This window comes from Synchytrium microbalum, assembly GCF_006535985.1.
Source record: "Synchytrium microbalum strain JEL517 chromosome Unknown SmJEL517_scf0056, whole genome shotgun sequence".
Classification (NCBI taxonomy): Eukaryota; Fungi; Chytridiomycota; class Chytridiomycetes; order Synchytriales; family Synchytriaceae; genus Synchytrium; species Synchytrium microbalum.
Genome location: NW_022158405.1, coordinates 80,670 through 102,276, shown reverse-complemented (window position 1 = coordinate 102,276; position 21,607 = coordinate 80,670). Strand labels below are relative to the sequence as shown.

Below are 21,607 nucleotides of genomic sequence, written 5' to 3'. Positions count from 1 at the left end.
TAGACATGACGTCCATGTTGACTCAACCATCCCAACACCTCCAACAAATACAAATCTGTGAAAATTCGAGATTGCTTGTGTCAGACCTGAACGCCATATTTTCCCACCACTCCCAAACCATCAAGCTCTTACACGCTGGAGGTTTCCGAGCCTGGGATGTGAACGAAACGTCCACAATCCACAGACTCAAAGATTGCTATACCCGTATCGTCCTGTCAAGACCACTATTCGATACCACGAATGTATTTCCAAAATTGAAATCATTGTGTTTGAGTACCCCTGATGCCGTCAAGGGTGATTTGGAATACTTTGTCAAGGAACGTGGTGCTCAACTTACGTCGTTGACACTTGTCAATTGTCAACAATACCATGAACGACGACGTATCCCATTGCTTGATATCAGTATTATACATCGGTATTGTCCAAACTTGGAGTATATCTGCCTTTGGTGGTTTTGCACAAACGATAATAATGGGTTGTCAGCTGAAACTTTGCATCGTATGATATCGAGCTTGTATAAGTTGAAGGAATTGAGGCTCGATGGTCGTTGGTAAGAACTTAGCTACATGTGCTCGAACTGTTGGTCGGTTCTTTTGCATGGATTCGAGTGCTAATAACCCCTTTTTGCATACGCTAGGTATCACATTAGTGAAACATTATTGGCTGCAATTATGGAACGAGCAAAGAATGCTAAAGCTGCTCGTCTCTTGTTGCAAGCTGATTATTCTTGGGAGCCATTCATAGAAGATTCTATCCGAGAAGCCAGCGGTGGCATGGTTACCTTGCAATGAGAGAGAAGTGCACATGAAATTTATTTGATGATTTGGTTGCAAGGTTGGCTATGCTTGCTTTTGCAAACAATGGGAAGTGTAATGAATTAGCTGGTTGGGGGTTTTCGCTGTGCTGCTGTAAGTAGCAGGAAGAGGAGCATGGACGCTAGCTCTAGATCAGTTGTAGAACGTAGCTTAATGTATGGTTTGCTGTCTGTTGTGCTTCTTATATCCGATATATGTATAGCAAGATTAAACATACTTAAACATGGTTTGAACAAGGCTCAAAGACAAGGAATTATTATAGGAAGTACTTGATGATGATACTATATTCTATGATGAAGCCAAAAGATACACTCTACTCCGCATCATATAATAATGCTGTACAATATTGAGCTGAAGTAACCACAATTACCCACTATCAGTCAAACGTTATATACTGCCTGGTGCTATTTATAAGCACCTTCCAATACGCTCCCTTATAAGTCTTATTAACCAGAATCTCAGCAGCTGCCAGCGTATCATCAACCAGATGTTTCGCCTCCTCACGTTCTTCCACTTCGCTTATCGATTTAATAGCACTATTAGCATTGCTTGCATACTTGTTGAATGCAATTCTGGCTACATCAAGCTCTTGCTGTCCAGCTGGATATCCAGCACCCGAGCCTCCAGAGACTACATTGAGTAGAGTCATTATAAGGGTGGTTGAAACACGAGAGTCTTTGGCGTTACGGTATGTAGCGACGAAAGAGTTTAGCTCGTGTAAGAGAGTGTTGGATGCTTGTTTTAGGGCTTGCATTCTGTGTGTTTGAACGAGTTGCGGCGGTTGGTTTGACAAAGATTTCAGCGTCACACAAACGCGACGGTACAAAGTCGGTCGTAGTGTGCCAACAAAGACAAGTGCTAGTATTGATGCGTTGCTGGTCGATCTTCCTCACTTCCTCGGGTATGCAGCATTCCGCCAAAACGAAGGTACCATTTTGGAGACAACTTTTGGATGCTTTGTTTTGTATACATGATCCCATTTCAGATCAAGCTTCTGCACATTGTGATATCAATTTCTCTATCGATGAAAGCTCTTTATACGACCAACTCACTTGCAAACGACACACTAACGACACTGCCAGTTTTCGTTGATACAAATGAAACAAAAGTCACTCATAAAGCTCCTGATTCTCCTCGTTGTAGTACTCGTAATCTTGAACGTATACTATAATGTACCATCTAAACAATCGATAGATCCTCCTTTGGTCCATTTCAAACCTGTAGTGTCTCCAATCGAAACATTGCAAATCCCAAAAACCGTGCATCAGACTTCAGCCAAATCTACCCTTGACGACAGGATGAAATCATGGCAGGATATGAATCCTGGATACGACTATATATTGTGGTCTGATGCGCAAGTGGATTCCTTTGTTTCGACTGAGTTTCCTGAACATTATTTGGACTTTGCACGATTACCAAAACCTGTAGGTGGGGACGTGACCGTTTCGTGTGAGATTGTCCTGACGTATATTTGCACTGACAGGTTTACAAGGCAGATTTATTTCGATACTTGCTGCTGTACAAACTTGGTGGCATTGTAAGTGCTTCCTCTTGATGTCGACTGATAGATATATGTTCAACACTTAACGCACTCTCTCATATAGTATTCAGATACAGACACTCAATGTCTCAAGCCAATATCAACATGGACGAATGACGCCCCCAATATGATTATCGGAATTGAATTGGACTCAAGTGAACCACTACCTGGACTTAAACATCGATTGCAATTCGTGCAGTGGACTATGGCTGCATCTCCACGGCATCCATTGATGCAGATGGTCATTGAGCACGTCATGAGGAAACTGCAGTCGGCACCAATAGGAGCGTTGGAGAGTGCGACTGAATTTGAATTGGAGGTATGGATCCACTCTCGTCGTGAAGGGCAGTAAGCATCTTCAGAAACTGACAATGATTTTCATTTTCAATGTAGACATATACCGGACCAGCGATATTCACCGAAGCAATATACGCATGGCTGAAACTCGAAGGAATTGAATGGTCTGCCCTCCAACGACTAAGAGGCCCCCGCACAATCCGCGATGTGCTCTTCCTCCCCATAACAAGCTTCAATCCCACCAACACAAACATGGGCTCTGATGGACCGTGCAACAACTGGGCCTTCGTGATGCATAACTTTGCTGGATCTTGGAGAGCTGATGATTCGAAATTCAAGCTTGATACGCTTATTGCTGATCGCGGGACTGTCGTGCTGCAGGCTGGGGATGTTATAGCGGTTGTGGATCGCAGAAGGGGGTTGGTGAAGGATGAGGATGGGAGGGAGGTTAGGTTTACTTTTGTTCAGGTTACGAAGGAGATACGAGTTGGGAGGCGGGTGTTGTGGCAGAGTTTGTTTGCTAGCCCGTGGGTGAGTGATTTAGTCGCTAGTCGATTGTTATATAACCTTCGTTATTGACTTTTTTTCGCTAGGAATTCGATGGTCAACGCCATGTAAAGATAAAACAAGTTGAAACAACTCTTGTCAAGTTTAAGCAGATACCTGAATCTGAAGAACTCGAATACTGTTTGAATGATATTATAACTGATACGAATGGATCTATATTTAGAATACGTGTTGTAGATATTCCAGAAGGCTCATTGTTTGTCGAGCTCAAACAGGAGGATTTCGACACCATAACGAGGTGGGCCATAAGTGCTCGAGATTACGGGCAGATTTGGAATGGAGCTTATTGTTTATACTCAGAGACAAGGGGGCCGACGTGTTTGCCACCAGTCTTGTTCTAAATAATTGTTTATAACTTGTATATGACATGTAAACCTTGTAAATAACGTATTTTTTGCATGGAAATTGTATCGAAGGGGCCAAATTCGTATCTTAATTGGTCATGTAATGGCAACGCCTGTCGATCGCTATCTCGCGCTTTACCAGCGAGGATGATCACGTCGAATTAACGATTTGAACGAACTGTACACAGATATTCCGGCCAAAACTCACGTCTCAACGCAATTCTAGCTTTCTTTCCTCCCAGCTTCGCTCGGTGCATTGAACTTAGCTTGTCCTCAACACAAAGAAATCACAGCTCGTCCAAAGCTCGAAACTGTAACATATGGAATGGTGTCATCCACAAGATGGCTACGACGTGTGGCACTTCCCTTTCTGTTCATAGCACTACTCATAGTCTGCTACCTCCACCATCAACCTCGTCAACTTGCAAAAGAAGTGCAGACGCCAATAGTACAACCAATCATCCACGAACCAACTCACGAAGGCCGCATACCGAGGATACTTCATCAGACTGGCAAGACTGGAGCTCAATTTGAAGAAAAGACGATTGTGCGAGTCAATACGTGGAAGAAATTAAATCAGGACTGGAGGTACCGGTTTTGGACGGATGAGGAAATTGAGGTGTTTGTGAGAGACGAGTTTCCAGAGTATTTTGTTGCTTTTTCGAGGTTGCCTCGTCCTGTACGTAAAGATTTGGTTTGAATCAGTGTGAATGCAGTGCTTGAACAAAACGAGCTTACGCTCGTTGTTTTATCTGTTAGATATTTAAAGCAGATGTATTCAGATATCTCGTTATATTGAAATATGGTGGTGTTTACGCTGATCTAGACACTGAATGCCTCAAACCCATATCGAAATGGACGTATGAGCATAATCACGTCGATGCAATCATTGGAATGGAGTTTACAGATGGTAAGCACTTGCATCTTGCAGCGTTTGTACAGAAATCACTAACATCTTAAGTCTGCAACAGACGAACACCTCGAAATCCTCCCCGAAACAATCCAATTCTGCCAATGGGTATTCGCTGCTCGTGCCAACCACCCTTTAATACAAACAGTCGTATCATATGTATTCGAACGCCTAAAGGGACTCAGTACAGCATATATGGAGTCCGCCAATGAAGCCGCAGTACTGGATATCACTGGGCCGGTAGTTTGGACACGAGCAGTGTTTTCGTATCTGAATAGGATTGAAAAGTTTGGAAAGACGAATCTGAGATATATGCGAACGTCGTATCTGTATCATTCAGTGACGTCGGAGAATGTATTGGTGTTGAGTACGACGGGGTTTAATCCGACGAATGTGTGGAATGGGGCAGGTAAAACGCCGTGGCCCGATACCGTGTCTTCTTTTTTGCCTACAGGATTTATCTCAACCTTTTTATTTTGAAATCGCAACAGAAGGACCATGCAGTCCATACGCAATGGTACTACACAGATTCTCAGGCTCGTGGCGCGCTGCAGACTCGGTTTTTAATTCCACGCAGGACAGTCACTTGATATCAAAGGGCACAGTGCTATTCGAGGTTGGTGATATCCTGCCGTTTGTCGATATGCCACCTATGATGGATATCATGACTCATGGACGGAAAGGAAACTTTCGGTTTGTGCTAGTTGAGCTGACACGGCCGTACCAATTGAGCTATGCGTTGCCATGGAGTGATTTGATGGGCAAGCCACTCGTAAGCTAGGTTGTCCGCATGATTCTTTTTTATCCTTGACTAAATCTGTCACCTTCGCTCACAGGAACAATTCTCAACACGAGCCCTCAACGCAACGTCCAAATCAATCGGCTTCCTCCTCCCACACTCGACAACACACGAACGCAGATACTGCCTTGACGATCTAATCCTAAACGGCATCAAACAACCTTTCGTGCTGGGCGTAACTAGACGTCCCGTTCGCCCTGAACTCGTAGATCAGCTCCCGCTGGGTCGGGAATCTAGTGAATTAATGGTGGAAATACTGGAAGAGAGTAGACGGTATCTGTCGTTCGTGTCTCGTTTGACGAGGGAACGGAAACGAGAGTATGGACTTGTGTGGCAGAGTAGTTATTGCCTGCAAGTAGAGGCGAGGTTTGAGAATAATACGTGTCGCCCGCCACGGCATTTTGGTATATAGGTTGGGTCATTGCATGTTGTAAATAGTAGCAGAATTTATCTTTAATAATCACTTGAATAGTCAGATGAAAAAACCTCAAACTCTCAATTATGCAGAATTAGAACAAACCTTGTTAAACTTTTGCTCAGTGTTGCTGCAAACGTAGCATATACAATTTCTAAATAACAAATCATAGTCTACTCTTTGACCACCATCTTATTTACCCTTTAACTCACATATTCCTATCCGCCAAATCAGCCTTATGGTGAATCAAACGACTCTGAATAAACTTGATCTCGGCCCTAAGTTTCTCCATCTCCTTCTCTAGGCCCATCCTCTCACCACGGAATCTTTCAGCGCTCTTCTTGAAATCCATTGTCTTTTTGGCTTCCTTTTTACCCATTATTGATATCTGAGACTATTGGAAAGGGTTTGTGCCTTAGGGATTAAAAAATAGGAACAGAATACTGAACATGCTTACGAGAGAATCATCTTCACTAGCAGACTGCGTATCACTGCATGGCACTTCTTGACCTTCTTCTGATACAGTACTCAATCCAACTGCTTCTGGAACTAACGTGCTGATACTGTCTTGACTTATGATATTAGGTTTCATTGCATCGTTTGGCAATGATTCCTCTTCATCTCGTTTCGTAGCCAAGGCCAATGCTATTTGTACAGCCAGACGAAGTATATGTGGAGCATTTACGAGGTTCTTCACATTATGGCATGAATCACATGGTCCAAAGTTCTCAGCAAGTGACTCGCTGGGTCGTACGGTAATAGTCGATGTGTTATCAGCTACACTTGACTCGCCTTCATCACGAGACTCTTCAATTGTGGTTTTTGATTTGTCTTCGGGTATCGACTCTTGAAGTTTATCAGATATCTCAACGGGATGTGATGATACTGCAGCTTCGAATGATGTTGCAGACAGTTTGAAGACAGGGAGACATTTACTGTCACCACCACCAATCTTGGTGAGCCCGAATGGATCTTGTAGAGACGAGCTGTTGCCTTGAGTTAATGCTGGTGTACCAAACAATGTGTTGCCCAATGCTGATGTTTTCTCAGCAACGCCTTCAGATGATAGCTTGAATCGGGGAGTTGTTGAGACATGAGGAAGTCCAAACGGATTGTTGTCAACAGGTTGCGTAGTAGATGTAGCTGATGCTTGAGGAGCCCATAGTGAGCCGAATGGTGTTGTTGAAACCAGTGGCTAGGATTAGAGATGGCGGCTTTAAATAGGCGAGAAAACAACAAGCTGATGCGAGGCAAGGATGGCTTGATACCAATTCAAATCATCGAATCACACATACCTGTGACGGAGTTGCAAAACTAAAACTTGGGAAAGCACTTCCAGCAGTAGCGGACATCACTGGCACAAGTGAAGTCAATGGTGAGACATCACTTCCAAACAAATTGGCAGCTGCCGTTGTCGTTGGGCCAACATCTTGAGTTGTTGGTGCAATCTGTGATATGTCCTTGGCTGTCATGGATATTGATCGATGTGGAGAAATGGGCGAGGTCGATACAGAGCCACGAGAGTCGTTGATTACTTTAGACACTGCGGCCGCATGATCAATTCCGTCCACGAGGATCAACTAGAATAGAGGAAGAACAGTGGCAGTTTAATAATTTGGCGATTCCTGAATTGCACTAGATGTACAAAACAAGGATGTCACCCACGCACCATATACTCCATACTGTGGGACGAAAGCAATTTACTGACGAGTAGCATACGCGATGCATAATCAAGTCTGCAAGTCAACGATCCATCGAGAACAGTACTAAGCAAAACTACGGACTTTTCCAGAGTCTTCAACACCACAAAAGAATTTCGATCCTCATCATTCAACACTACAAGTTTAGCCCTTCCCAAGTTGACAAGATGTTCATCCTGATTAAGCACAATTACATCCACCACACAAGACGCAACATCAATCACCTCTTGACTGGCCACTCCTTCACTGATATAAATCGAGTTCTCAGACTTAAGGGTGTCAACCAACGAGTACAAGCACTCGATTCGTTTCTTGTTTACGACATCCACAAAAGTTTCAGCCAGTTCAGGGGTCTTGAGCTGCAAGTAATAGAATTGCGGTATTCCTTCCATTGACTCGAATGATAAGAAGGCTTGTACTTTATGCACTATTTCTACACGACATGCTGGTGTTATGAGCGTCTCGAAGCATTTCGTATGGGTTACGTCGAGTGTTAGGGTAATAAATGGGATTCCCTTGCTGACTATTATGCGGAGGAGACTCTTGCCGAGGCGTCTATCTTCCGATTGAGCACCAGGACGTAAACGATGGATGGGATGCGTATATGAGGAGAATAGGATTTCGGCAGTGTTTGCGACTTCATCGTCCTTTGATGGCTCGAGTGATTTACCAGCATTCACTCTCTCAGCAATAGCCTTGTTGTTTTCAATACAGTATTGCATGAAGGCTTCGATATAGTTGTACTTTTCAACGACGATATTGAGACCAGAGTTCTTGCCTGTCTTTTCATTCAGTAGATTTGGAGCAAACAGTTGAGCTAGAGTCTTGGCAGTCATCCTGTTTGACTCGGTGTGTCGAACTAACTGACTACAAAAATCACATAGATAAGTCCATATACGACGGCGATCCAAATCAAATCTCGTAGTTAAAAAGTTGGCGACCACAGAGTCATTTAAATCGCTTCCTAGTCTTTGGATTTCCTTCGATATGGTCTCTGGAATGAAACTGTCTGGGATATACCGTATAAATCTCTTTATAATGTTTGCCACCTCGTAAGTGAATTCTGCAGCAGATTTCGGTTGAAATACATCTGCGTCGAGGTCAGCACGAACATCCTTGGATGTTGTAGTCGACATGTCTTGCTTGGGTCGGAGATCTTTGAGCCTCGTCGCCATGATTTTCAGAAACTCTACAAGTGGGACATCTTCTATGGGTTCGTGAGTATATACGGCAATCCATCGAGTCCTAGACAATTCGAGCTCGATGATATCCATATATGCTTTAGCACCAGGTTTCCTATCAAATTTTTATATTATCAGACACAGAGCAAAAACAAGGCATAGCCCAGGTGGATGTACCTGAAGAGCCCTTCAGTGGTGCTCCCATACTGAAGTAAATATTCACACATTCTTCCCAACACGAGTGGAATGCTCAAGACCAAGCCAAAAGAAGTCTGGAAAGTTTTATGAGGCAGCTTGTCCAGAGCAACCGCGAATCTTACAGCCTCATACTCAGCAACGAGCGTATCATCGGCAACAGGTGCAGTATTGATACGATCTGACGTTGCGGTGACTAAAGCAGGATGCTTAACAGTTACTATAATTGTTTCTTGTTAGCAGCAGCAAGATGCTCACGTTGTGGAAGAGAACGTCTTATGAAGGCTTCCTCTCCTGACGTGAGCTGGAATGAGAGGATCTCGGCACCAATAGTCAGATGCAATACCAATCCACCTACAGAAAACCACAGAGTGAGAAAATAAGCCAATAATTGAAGAATGTATGCTAATTCAGCCCACCATGATCTTTCAGCTCCGACAAGATTGCTTTAACATGTTCCTTTTTTATTGGAACGTACAACAGCTTTCTTGGAGAGTCTCTCTTCTTTTGTCGTTCAACAAGCACGACAGTGTCTTCAAGCAGTATCAGCGATACTTCGATAAGGCCTGTTGTGTCGAGCAGAGACTTTGCTGATTTAGGGTACATGTAGCAGTCTGTATGGCCGAGATACTTGGGTGGACGAGGCACTGGGCAGCCTGCAAAGTCTTGAGGTTGACATAGCATCGTGATGATCGACTATGAAAAAGAAGGTTCTGTATATTTTGAACATACTCCAGCTGCATCAAAACTTCCTCCAAATTACCTTTGATTCCTTTGATACAACGGTCGGAACGAGACAAGACTTTGTGGCTAGATTAGACTCCAACATTACAATATCCGAAACTTGACACTCAACACCAATGTTGCTATAGCAGCTCTTGACGAGGTTTGAAAGTTGGGCCACTAATGCATCCACAGCGGTGTCTCCTTTCAGCCTACACCATCGATTCACATAGAATTCTGCCATGATGACTTGTCTAAGAGGCAGGTACATGTTTTCTATAACATTCCCACAACCATTCAATAGATGTGGATTGGTTGCCATTGTCGTCTTGATGTGCTCCAAATGACTTGCAAAGGTCTTTATGTACAACGCCATGCTGGGATTGGCAATTGTGGGTATGAATCGATTAAGGTCGACCTTCGTTGAGCTATGGTATGGATTTGAAGGTATGACACTTTTCAGAGCTGCTATCACTTTATGAACTGCGGAAGAATCTGCGGATGCTTGCGTCAAGTTCTAATGTGAAATATGGTTTAAGGAGTTTGTTCTCGGTTCGAAATTAGAGGCAGGGCTTACATTGACAAAGGTCTGTAAATCCTTGAGAATGGCAGAGTTGGTAACGAGACAGGTTGTCCAGAGCGCATCAATGGAATCTACCTGCAATTTCATCGCGTCATTCGGGCCACTGAGGTTCAAAGAGCAATATTTGACAGCGAACTTACGTATCTATGCGGATGTTCTCTATCATACGATGGTACTTGAAATTTCTACGGAGATGGAAAGTCAGTTGGCAAGTTGTCGGCGAAAATCACAGATCTGAGTTCTACTTGATTCTCGAGTGCAAAACCAAGAAATTTCTAATGAATACAATACATGGTGTTAGTGAATGGCCTGCGAATGTAAAATAACAGAATTCTCCAACCTTTGTGGTATTGTTTGCTTCCTCAGTGACCACCGTTTGCTTCTTTGCATTCGTCGTTCCAACACGTCCAAATCTAGAAGTCTCATATGGAGCTTGCCTTGTGGATGGTGGTGACGGTCGAACAACATGACTTGCAACGACATTTGATGCTGGTGATGTTGTCGAGGTGACTGATGGCGCGGCAGTAGAGATCGAAGGAGAGATATGAAGTGGGCGGTGGCCATCTAAACTGTCTCTTCTTACAGGCGTTGGGACCATATTCTGACGTTGGCCAGGGATTCTTGTATTCTGCAAAACATTATTGGGATTGGGCGGTGTTGCCTTTGAGGGATTTCCAGACGGTGTCAAGCTAAAGCTATAGGATGGACTGGTCGCTGACGGCGTAGAAGTCACACTGAGACCACACCGTCCATCGCTCGAACTCGTTCTATCCTCCATTTGCCTAATTTTCAAACCCAGCTAGTGAGACTTTTGTCTTTGACGCGAAACAGTTACATAGAGCACGGACGAGTTACAACTACGAGATCTTTCAGCTTGTCTCAAATCTGGAACTCTGGGAATCTCATGCCAGTCTCTTCTGCGCGCAAAGTATATTGAACTGCGACAGAAGACCTTGTGCAGACACAATTCGGACCGTTCCGCGAGCAAATCGGTAGATCCGTCACTTCAGATTAATGAGTATACGTAACAATACGCAATGGGCGCCTCTCCTTTACTGCAACTGTACCAAGCCCATGAAACTTTCTTAGAGCAAGTAATCACTGCCACACTAGTGATCGTTGGCCAAACGAACGCCGGTGAGGTGACATTCTGTTAGACTAGAGTTGAATCAATTAATTGCAGGCAATCATCAATGCCGGGACAAGCGATGGAAAAGTTGGAGAAGTTTTTTGAAGCTGCAAGAGGACGACCGGTGCAGAATGTGTTCAAAGGTAATCGTATCGATCCTCTCTTAAATGATAACGTACTAAAGATCTTATCGAACAGGAGTACTCGCTTATTGGATGTACGTTCGCCGACATCAAAGTTTGACAGATGGAACTCCGATGCACTTAAAAGCTGCTGAACAACAGCTCTGACTCAATTGAACCATCTCATAGTGCCTTTCTCCTGGTGTTTGGAGAGTATTCAAACACTTTTCTCAGGCCGACAGTTTACTCAAACATAATCCTAATCACAATCTTCATGTCGCCAGGCAAGTCAACCACGCTGGATTCTGAGACTATTGCTCGCTGAAATTTGTTGCCTCGAGCTAAAACTTCACCCCTGTAGCTACCACTGTCGGTGGTTTCCGCGATAGTGCAATTCTAACATTGATGGGAGTTTTCATTGGAGCAGCTTGCTGGTCATTCATTGCATCAGTCTCGGATGGGTCATATTATGCCTTTGGATTTCTCCTCTTTATAATTCTCTATCCTCTCAGTGTCCTACGGGCCATGAAACCAAAGTTCTTTGGAACAACGGTCATTGCGTCTCTCATGGTCTTTCAAGCAGTCTATTACACATATGGTAAGATTGCCGCACGCCTGCTCAGCGCGACACTATGTGCCGCACGCCTGAATATTCAAGTTGTATCCTTGCTTACCTCGAAAATATATAGTGAATGGGGGCAAATTTGATGAGAACAACCAGACCCAATTGCTTCATACGATGGCATCATATGCTATTGGGGTGGCCATTTGTTGGTTTGTCAATGCCTTCATCTTCCCCGAGTTTGCTGATGTGGAACTCAAAACGCTGATGGGGAAGGCTTTGGCTTCATCGTCACTTTTATTGCATCTCGTCACGCGGACATATCTGCTTGAAGCGACAGATGAAGAAAATGCTCAAAGAGAGAAGGAGAATGCTTCTTTGAGAGCAACGCTAGGTCAAATAGCAGCAAAGATGGTACGGTCAGTTTATTCGGATTCATCAAGTTTTGGGTTGGGTTTAGTCGGATTCATCAAGTTTTAAAACTGAGCGTTTCTTAAAATAGGTGGACGCGGATGCTGAATTCTTCAAATCCGAGCTTGATATTGACGACTACAACCAAATTCAAATCCATTTGAAAATAGTTGGTCAGCATTTGGCCGCAATCAACGCATCTCTCTCTAGTAGTTTGGCTTCTATCACTGGGTCGGACGAATACAGTGCTATCTTTGCACGGCCACTATCGCAATACATGAATGGCGTTTCCTCTAGTGTGGGAAACGTCTTAGACGAAGTTCGATGTAGATTGCTCGGCTGCGGGAATACCAACGCAGAGCAACGACGAGAGTCTTCCGCAGGCCTTCACAGGAAGGGCAGTGTATTTTCATTGAAATCTATCGAAACTCGAAACATGCCGACAGAAGAGTCAGCCGTTGATGTTTTAGATCAGTGGTATAATACGTTTGAGAATGAATTCCAAGTCATGCACGAGCTCTTTGATGCTTCAGTCAAGCATGAAGCTTCACCGCAGTGGGAATCATTGCTCGAAGTCAATTTTTTCATATTTGGTCTTCAGGTTTGTTTGTGTCCTTGCGTCTTGCTTGACCCCCAATTGTTTTCAATATTCAAACATTATTTAGGCAATCGTTGACGAATCGAAAGCTTTGAGTAAATTCATGTCAAGGCCCAGAGTCAAGAAATGGCATTTCGTAAGTCCTTGTGCTGACATTTTGATTGATTCGCGCTCTCTTTTTGGCTTATCCTTATTGTCACAATAGCGCGTCGCACACTATGTACCAAGCTTTCTGAAATGGATGCTACCTCGTAAGGCTGCAGCCCCGAAAGAGTCGCAAAAGATATCGATCGATGACCAGCGAGGTGACGATCAGGAGACATCAGTGTTGAAACACTCGCCCAGTATTCTAAAGCCGAAGCCGCCACCCATTACGTTACGTAAACGAATCGTGCTGTTTCTGAGATTCTTTTCTAGTCCTCCATCAATCTATGCTCTCAAGGTACAGCAAAACATGTTTTTCTTCTGTTTCCAGTCAACAGCGCATTAAAGACGAACCCAACTGCTATTTTTTTCAATTTGCATTGTTTTACTGGGGTGCTCATTGATTGACCACCTATTTTAGGGTTCGACGGCTGTTCTTATTCTTGCAATAGTCTTATTCAATCAAGCTTCATTCTTTATACAATTCACCTTGAATACTGCAGTTATCACGCTGCTCGTCATGATTAGTCCATCTCTCGGACAAACGTACTTGTCCTTCTTTACGAATCTATGCGGCAAGTACTTCGCGTTTCCGTACTGTTTCGATATACTGACCTCCTTTCCGATACCAGGGACCTGCTTTGGGGCACTGTGGGCTTTCGTTACCCTTGTAGCCTGGAGGAATGACAGCGAAAATGTCTACAATGCTTACGGACAAGCCTTCTTTGTTTTTATCTTTGCCATTCCGTTTGTTTATATATACCAGAGCGTACTACCTCCGCTTGGGATTCTTAGCTTGCTGTCTTATAGCTCAGTGAGTTACATGGCACAACCTACGACGCTTTTTGATTACGCTAACGGAACACCTAGTCTCTCACTCTCTCGTATATGTACCGTCACGGTGGTCCTAATAATGTGCCTTATGATCGACCTGGTATTTTTACTATTCCTTTTTATTAAGGGGATGAAGCTTACCGCTAATGCTCTCTTTCGACATTAGAAATTCGATTGTATAAGCAACTAGCAGGTATGCTTCTTTTTTCTACAAGCCGCTTAAATCGTTGTGCAATGCTCATTATTTTTGCCCTTTTAGCAACGACGATGGGTGTGACATTTGTGCTACTTTTCCAGGTGGTAGTCTATCCAAATCTTGCTAGGCGATTGCTTAGAGAAGAGATTGCAAATATCATTGCACTGATTGACGAAGTGAGTTTGTTTGGGTGCATTTTCAATGGAAACAAATGCTCTAATTTTGCCAACATGCCGTCTAACCTAACATCATCCACTAGTATTACGTGTCACTGGTGTCCTTGACATACTACATACTCCCTGCAAAAGGAAAATCGCCAAAAGATAAACTTTTGCGTGACGAGACAGTTGAAACCATGTCACGGATACAGCTTGCATTACCCAGCAAGTTTGCACAAATAAATCAACTCCTGAGTTTTGCCAAGGTTGAGCCTAGATTAGAAGCCAAATTTGAAGCAGAACAATATCAAGCTATTATCTCAGCTTTGCAAGTGATTGCCGATCGACTCCTTTCTGGCAGAACGGCAGTCGGATCTGTTCCGTTTATAATCATGGAACACCAGTCACAAGACGTCATGCGAGCTAGACATGATTTACAGGCCACAGTTCGGTGTGTATGCGAAAGCTCTTGGCTCATAGAAATCCGACTCACACTTTCGACTTACTGGCAGGTTGCTGTTTTTCATACATGCCTCCTCGTTGACATACAAGAATCCCCTTCCTCCTCATCTTCCCTCTGCTGTCAAGGCTAGACATGCTCTGTTTAAGGTCTTTGTCGCCCAAGCTGTTGGAAAAGAGCGAGTGGAAGTTAGAAGGAGTCGAGATTTTATTCGGTACTTGGCTGGACATGTTTCTGAACTTCGGATATTTGCTAACTGGATTTTGGCACGCATAGCTTCTACTCGTGGGCACTTGCGCTTCGGTAAAAACTCGTACCATTTTAGAATTATTGGTTGGCACGGCAAACGATTCGACAAAAAAAGAGCATGCTTCAAGAAATAAACATTCACAACGTTGGTACTAACGCAACTCATTTTAGGTCGGTGGCTCAAGAGGTAGACAGACTTGGGAAACTGTTTAAACAGTTGTTTGGAGAAGCAATTGACCCGGTCGATGCGGCTTATCACCATGAACCTGATGATGAAGAGGAAGAAGAATGGAATGATGAAGCAGAAGAGATTGCTCAAACCCTTTCTGTCATTCATGGTGATGAGAGCGGATCCTCTAGTGCAGCAACGTTGCCTCCGCAGTATTCGCAGCGGCGATAGTGGCGCTAGTAGTACTAGTGGGGATAGTAGCATAATCAAATCGTGTCAATAATCAAATATTCAAATTATATATTATCTAAAGGTTTTGGTCGAAACTTGTTCCGTGTTTATCTGGTGAGTTCGCTTTCAGAAATGTTGTGGTTGGACGCAAGACAAGAAATCGGCAGGAGGAACTCTCATATCGTACTCAAAAGACTGCAAATGGACTTGTTATTTCCAGAATTGTCCATTCCTCTCTTTGATAAGTTGCTGGTTCATGTTGGATTTTGGGCTTCTAACGTTGTTGTTACAGTTTGACACAAGTTCTCATACACTTTTGAACCTGACTCATCTGCTGCATATGAGGATTTTTCAACCTTCCATTGGACTGCATACCCTTCTTTGGTAAGGCTTTGGATGGAACAACGTAGACATTACAACATCGTCTTGTAGAAGGAATTCAAACGTTTGGGTTCAACTCACAGCCTTACACGGAAATTGTGGATAGCTAGATTGCCAAATATGAGATCTAGTCCACGGTAAAGTCGACTACACGGTCTATGTGGTCCGCATGAACGAAACCTTACAACGCACAAAGCCAAGCGTTTCATCCCAAGTGTCAAGGGCGCACCAACGACATCCAAACGCTTCTACAGTACCGAAGATTTCGTTTAAACATGTAATCCTAATGACTTTTTCGATGCGGTTACCTCCTCAAATTAGAGTGTGGTTTCAAAGCCAGTAAATCACGACAGTCGTTGCGTGACGAAATAACATAAGTTTCGATCGCGAACTCTTTCTGCCATATTTGAACTTCCCAAGATATTTACAGTGTCAGAACCTACACAGACACCTCTTTCAAGGCCTTTTCACGTATCTACAAAATGACTAAAGGACAACCCAATTTTCTCGTCATCATTGTTGATGATATGGGATTCAGCGATCTGACTAGCTTTGGTGGTAGGCCCTATGTCGCCCGTTTTCTAACAAACCCATATCATTGACATTCTGTTTTTGACTTAACAGGAGAGATCGATACGCCAAACCTAGACAAGCTTGCCAACGATGGCATTCGTCTGACTGGGTATCACACTGCTTCAACTTGTTCACCGACGAGAAGGTTCGTATTACTGATCTACCTGTGCCCTTGTGCTCGTATTGACTGGGTGCGACTTTGATAGTATGATATTCTCGGGTACAGACAACCACATTGCCGGACTAGGTAAGCTGTATCTCAGTGTTTATTGCCACAGACGTCACTGACCGTGCATTGAATTAGGACAAATGCGAGAATTCCTTGAGCGTAATGGCGCTCCCTTTGCTGGCGTATGTCTCTGAAAAAACACGCAATCCGTGAATGTCACCACTCTGATGCCGAATCTCGTAACAGAAAGCAGGATATGAAGGTTATTTGAACTTCCAAGTGGCTGCACTGCCAGAAATCTTGCAAGACCATGGATACTTCACCGCATTGTCAGGAAAATGGCATCTGGGATTGACCAAGGTGAGAAGTTCTTCGAATGACTGTACCTTAGCTGGACACCTACTGATGCTCCATATATAGGATACAAGTCCTTTTGCCCGGGGATTTGAAAAAGTCTTCACACGTATGGAGCCTTGAAATGTTGTTCATAGTTTGCAACCAAAGCTAAGTTTCTTTCTTCGACATCACATCTAGTACTACCTGGTGCCGGCAACCACTGTAAGATTTGAGCATCTTGAGGAAAAAGCAACGACAGTATATCGCACATAGCTAACTTACCTCCTTTCAACCAACGTGTAGACGCCTATGAGCCCCAATTCGAGCAGAAAGCAAGGCCAGAAGGTGCAGTCCCTCATCAGATCTACATGGAAGACGACAAGTTTATAGACTTGGCGGACTTGCCAGAAAACTTTTATTCCACTACCACCTTCACCGACAAGATGCTGGAATTTTGGAAACAACAAAAAGAATCAGGCGATTCTCGCCCCTTCTTGTCATTCATGACATACACAGCACCACACTGGCCGATTCAAGCCCCCGCTGAAGTAATTGCCAAATACAAGGGTCGGTATGATGCCGGTCCAGATGTAATTCGTGCTGAACGGCTTGAGAGACTCAAGAAATTGGGATTGGTGCCAAAGGATGTTGTCGCTCATCCGATTGTTAACTTGCTTGGTACGAAGCCGTGGGATGAGTTGACTGATGAGCAACGCAAGATATCGGCTAGGATTATGGAGACGTATGCTGCTATGGTGGTACGTGTGTTTGGCGTGACATCTGCTCACGTGGTTTCACGTCAACACTGTACAATACTTATAGGATATTGTCGATCAAAATGTTGGTCGTCTTGTTGACTACCTTCGAGAGACGGGCGAACTCGACAATACCTTCATCTTGTTCCAGTCTGACAATGGTGCCGAGGGTGTGACTATGGAAGCATTTGCTACAATGGTGAGCCATCGATGGGAGTTTCTGTGACTTTTTTCGTTTTTACTAACGAACTTCCAAAGGGTTTGGATGTTGGCAAAGTCATTCGAAGCTACTACGACCAGTCTTACGACAACATTGGTCAAAAGAATTCGGTATGTTCGTTTTGGGTGTTAAATTCAAACATTGATTAGACACTAATTTGTCTCCAAATAGTATCACGCGTATGTCGTATTAGGTCTCTAATTTAAGAAGCAAACAGACACTGAATTTGAAATTTTTAGTTATGGACCTAGGTGGGCGCAGGCAGCTACAGCAGTAAGTCCTCGTAATACTTTTCCCTTTTGCAGAAGAGTCTCAGATATTTACATTTTCCTCTACAAAAGCCCTCTAGAATGTTTAAAGTGAGTGAGACGAATAGATGTTGGGTTGGGATGTGACATTGCAAGCCCTAATTTGTTCACCTATGTAGGCTTGGGTCACTGAAGGTGGTATACGAGTACCCTGTATCATACATTACCCGACTCTCTTCAAGCAGCCAACCATTAGTCACGAGTTTTCTACGTGTATGGATTTACTTCCAACCATACTGGATCTGGCAGGTGTACCTCATCCTGGAAAAGTCTTCCGTGGTCGTCAAGTCTACGAACCACGAGGAAAGTCCCTCGTACCTTATCTCACTGGAAATGCTCCGAGAGTTCACGACAAGGAATCTACGCATGGTTGGGAGCTCTTTGGAATGCAGGTGAGCTTTCGATTTCAGGAACCGACAAGCATTGTACCTACAATTCTGTTTATAGGCGATTAGAAAGGGAGACTGGAAGGCAATTCTGATTCCACAACGTGACGCTGATCCAACATGGGAACTGTACAATCTTGAGTCAGATCCAGCCGAGTTGAATGATCTAGCTCTGAAAGAGCCTGCTACACTCAAGTCTCTGGTTGCATACTGGACTGCGTATGCTGATGAAACCGGCACCGTATCGGCAGGAACTAGTGGACCGATATGGTACACGAAGACAAACGAATCCAACCAAAAAGAGTAGTCATTGTATCAGACCTCCTATAGAATGATGTGAAAATCAAATCCATACGTATTTTCCATCGAGATCTCCCTTCCTGTCCGAGTTTTCAACACGTCGTGTTCGTGCCGCAGCACGAGACGACAACACCAATGTTCAGATATACGCGTTTCCAAGGCCAAATAAATATTTTTTTACTTTTTACGTGACAAGTTCATCTATTTCGTACTGAACTTCATCTTCGTATTCATGTCTCTCATCACGAAAACGAGTGTTGCTTGCGTTTCTGGTTTCTGTAGAAAACCAAGCAAGGTACTATACCAGAGTGTCCATATCCACTCGTAGCTACTATTGAAGATTTGATCGGATAGGATACTGTTATTACTCTATATCACCCAGGTACTTTGTCGTTCTTGAGTTTGGAAGTTCGGTTTTTGTTTGTCGCGTTTTCACAACGCACTACTGTTGATAGGAGGTCTGCCACGTACAAGGATTGTTAATTTCGCACTCAGATACTAGGAATACTGCTTGGTAAGAGGAGATTTATCAGAGTGATCACGTCATCAAATATTTCAACATTTGCATCTTGCTTATTGTTGAGAGTACGAGATAGTTGATTTCTGAACCTTGACTTGATTTAATCATCACTTATTCATACTCTAGTCCGCTTACATGATGCCTGGACTGAAGGACATCCTGTCTCAAATGATGAGAAACGGCCCAGACCTCCATTGATTGTCACAAACGAGCCTTTGGGGTTTTGGTTGAAGGGAGCACACCAAGTCACCATCTTGAAAACTCCCTTCAGGTTGGAGCCACATTTCGCTTCTGACCTTATGGATATTGCCACATGGTAAGAACATTGGGATTCCAAAGCATGCCGTGGAAGGTGTGTAGTGGTGTAGTGACAATTGTTCGCACCAAATTTAGCTATCATGTGCTTGGTGATGCAGTTGGAGCTAAAGCTTGGGTTGCTGCTTCTCAAAGTCTCTACTCGCTCACCATCAATGAAAATGGATGGCTGAAAGCACACCAGGCTGACCTGGATGCGTTGTCAAAGTCTTTGTGCGCCTGGAAATTTTGAACTCTGCATGATAGTCTTGATCATAGCTCTTAATAATAGTTTTGTAAGATTGTACCAGTACGTAGGCCAAATATAGATAATACATAGTGGTGCACAGCACGCACTAAATTGTGCCATCGCCAGAATAACTCGTGAACAAGTGCTTTTGGCTTTAGATCTTAGACTATATATTTAAAGCCTCAGATTCCTAAATTTTCCTGTGAATTTCAAATGCTCGTAAAATCCAAGAATCCAAGCTCCTCTCAACAATTCGATTAAACACAAGAAAACGACAGGATGACGCTAGATAAACCGCAGGCAAATCCAGCTTCCATTATCATGAAATGTAACAGATCTACCACTAAACTGACATTGCTTCCTTCCATTTCCAGATTATTTCGCATGTCTCGAAATCCCTAAATTACACTGCATACGATGTAAAATGGGTGCCAATGTCAGCCAGATTTGTCGTTCTCGGCCAGCATTCGCGTGGAACGGGCTGTCTCCAAGTCATGGAAATTGATCAGGGCCAGATTAAACTCACTCATGAAGTAAATCAGTGACATTTGTGAAAAGTGTCAAGTTGCATTTCTTAACACATTCAACGACGATTAGGCAGAGAAACCAACTGCCTTAAAATGCGCTACATTTGGTGCTTCTTCGTTAAATCAACGGCATATTGCTATTGGAGATTACGGTGGACGAATGTGTTGTTATGATCTTGAACATACTGATCTGCCGGTTTATGCTGTCAAGGCACATGATGAGCTGGTTAATTGTATTGATGGGTGTGGTGGTGGATCTAGTGTTAATAGTGGGCCGCCAGAGATTGTTACTGCTAGTCGTGATGGTAAACTTATGTTTATTGTTAATCACAATCTTTGTTGTGTTTCCCAATTCTCACACCAATACGCTTATGCAGGTGCTGTAAAAATATGGGATGTGAGACAGAAGGATAAACCAGTAGCTACTATGGCTCCAGCTAAAGGGGATGCCACTCGAGATGTTTGGACTGTTGCATTCGGTACATCATTATCACCAAATCACATTGGCGTTTTTTGCACCAAGAGCTAATTTTCAACCTCCTTTCTAGGCAACTCTTATAACGATGACGAACGTGTAGTAGCTGCAGGTTATGAAAACGGTGATGTCAAACTATTTGACCTGAGAACAATGACAACGCTATGGGAAACCAATGTCAAGAATGGAGTTGTCAGTATAGAATTCGATCGAAAAGATGTCAAGATGAACAAGATGGTGGTGTCGGGTCTTGAAGCTGCCTTCCATGTGTATGATTTGAGGACTCAGCATCCTACGGAAGGATTTGCTAGTGTTTCTGAAAAGGTACGTGCTTTCAGCATTCTTTGTTCGTTGTAGCTGTGAGTTCGCGTCGCTCGAGATGCAATACTGCGGTCTTTCCGTCGGTTTTTTTTGTTCGGCACTGAAGCTCTAACCACAACATCCATTCTAGTTGTCGGACGATTCAACAATATGGACTGTAAAACACCTACCACAAGATCGAGACGTGTTTGTAACATCAGGTGGTGGTGGCAGCCTTCATTTATGGAAGTATGGATATCCAAATCAACGATCCAAAAAAGATAAAGAGGACAAGTATAATGTGGGTGTTGCCGGCACAATTGAAGCACTGAATCATTCCAAAGTCGCTGAACAACCTGTAAATGCATTTGATTGGAGTCCTGATAAGAAGGGGCTGTGTGTATTTACTGCATTTGATCAGATGGTGCGAGTCGGTGTGGTTACGAAACTGTGAATAGTAGTGCTGTTGCCCCTGTATAAT

General features: G+C 43.6%; 3 protein-coding genes across 3 annotated transcripts; all 3 read left to right on the top strand.

Annotated features, from left to right (window-relative positions):
* Window positions 1-1,912: 1,912 nt before the first annotated feature.
* SmJEL517_g05727 (uncharacterized protein) lies at window positions 1,913-5,684 on the top strand (the record flags this gene model as incomplete). Its single annotated transcript, XM_031171653.1, has 10 exons — window positions 1,913-2,239; window positions 2,299-2,352; window positions 2,420-2,674; window positions 2,749-3,183; window positions 3,246-3,507; window positions 3,944-4,242; window positions 4,323-4,473; window positions 4,535-4,882; window positions 4,965-5,245; window positions 5,310-5,684. 10 exons carry the CDS (start codon window positions 1,913-1,915, stop codon window positions 5,682-5,684), a joined length of 2,787 nt encoding a protein of 928 aa, XP_031022380.1.
* Window positions 5,685-11,277: 5,593 nt separating this feature from the next.
* SmJEL517_g05726 (uncharacterized protein) lies at window positions 11,278-15,332 on the top strand (the record flags this gene model as incomplete). Its single annotated transcript, XM_031171652.1, has 13 exons — window positions 11,278-11,341; window positions 11,682-11,918; window positions 12,010-12,296; window positions 12,385-12,894; window positions 12,959-13,027; window positions 13,097-13,333; window positions 13,457-13,849; window positions 13,906-13,969; window positions 14,036-14,062; window positions 14,129-14,241; window positions 14,325-14,674; window positions 14,736-14,996; window positions 15,104-15,332. 13 exons carry the CDS (start codon window positions 11,278-11,280, stop codon window positions 15,330-15,332), a joined length of 2,841 nt encoding a protein of 946 aa, XP_031022381.1.
* An 863-nt stretch (window positions 15,333-16,195) lies between these two features.
* On the top strand, window positions 16,196-21,580 carry SmJEL517_g05725 (uncharacterized protein; the record flags this gene model as incomplete). Its single annotated transcript, XM_031171651.1, has 22 exons — window positions 16,196-16,271; window positions 16,338-16,431; window positions 16,493-16,533; window positions 16,591-16,637; window positions 16,702-16,815; window positions 16,876-16,918; window positions 16,990-17,013; window positions 17,095-17,549; window positions 17,614-17,745; window positions 17,805-17,876; window positions 17,938-17,945; window positions 18,006-18,039; window positions 18,108-18,125; window positions 18,194-18,466; window positions 18,522-18,717; window positions 19,407-19,596; window positions 19,674-19,713; window positions 20,199-20,357; window positions 20,422-20,656; window positions 20,729-20,830; window positions 20,900-21,150; window positions 21,278-21,580. 22 exons carry the CDS (start codon window positions 16,196-16,198, stop codon window positions 21,578-21,580), a joined length of 2,907 nt encoding a protein of 968 aa, XP_031022378.1.
* Window positions 21,581-21,607: the final 27 nt, after the last annotated feature.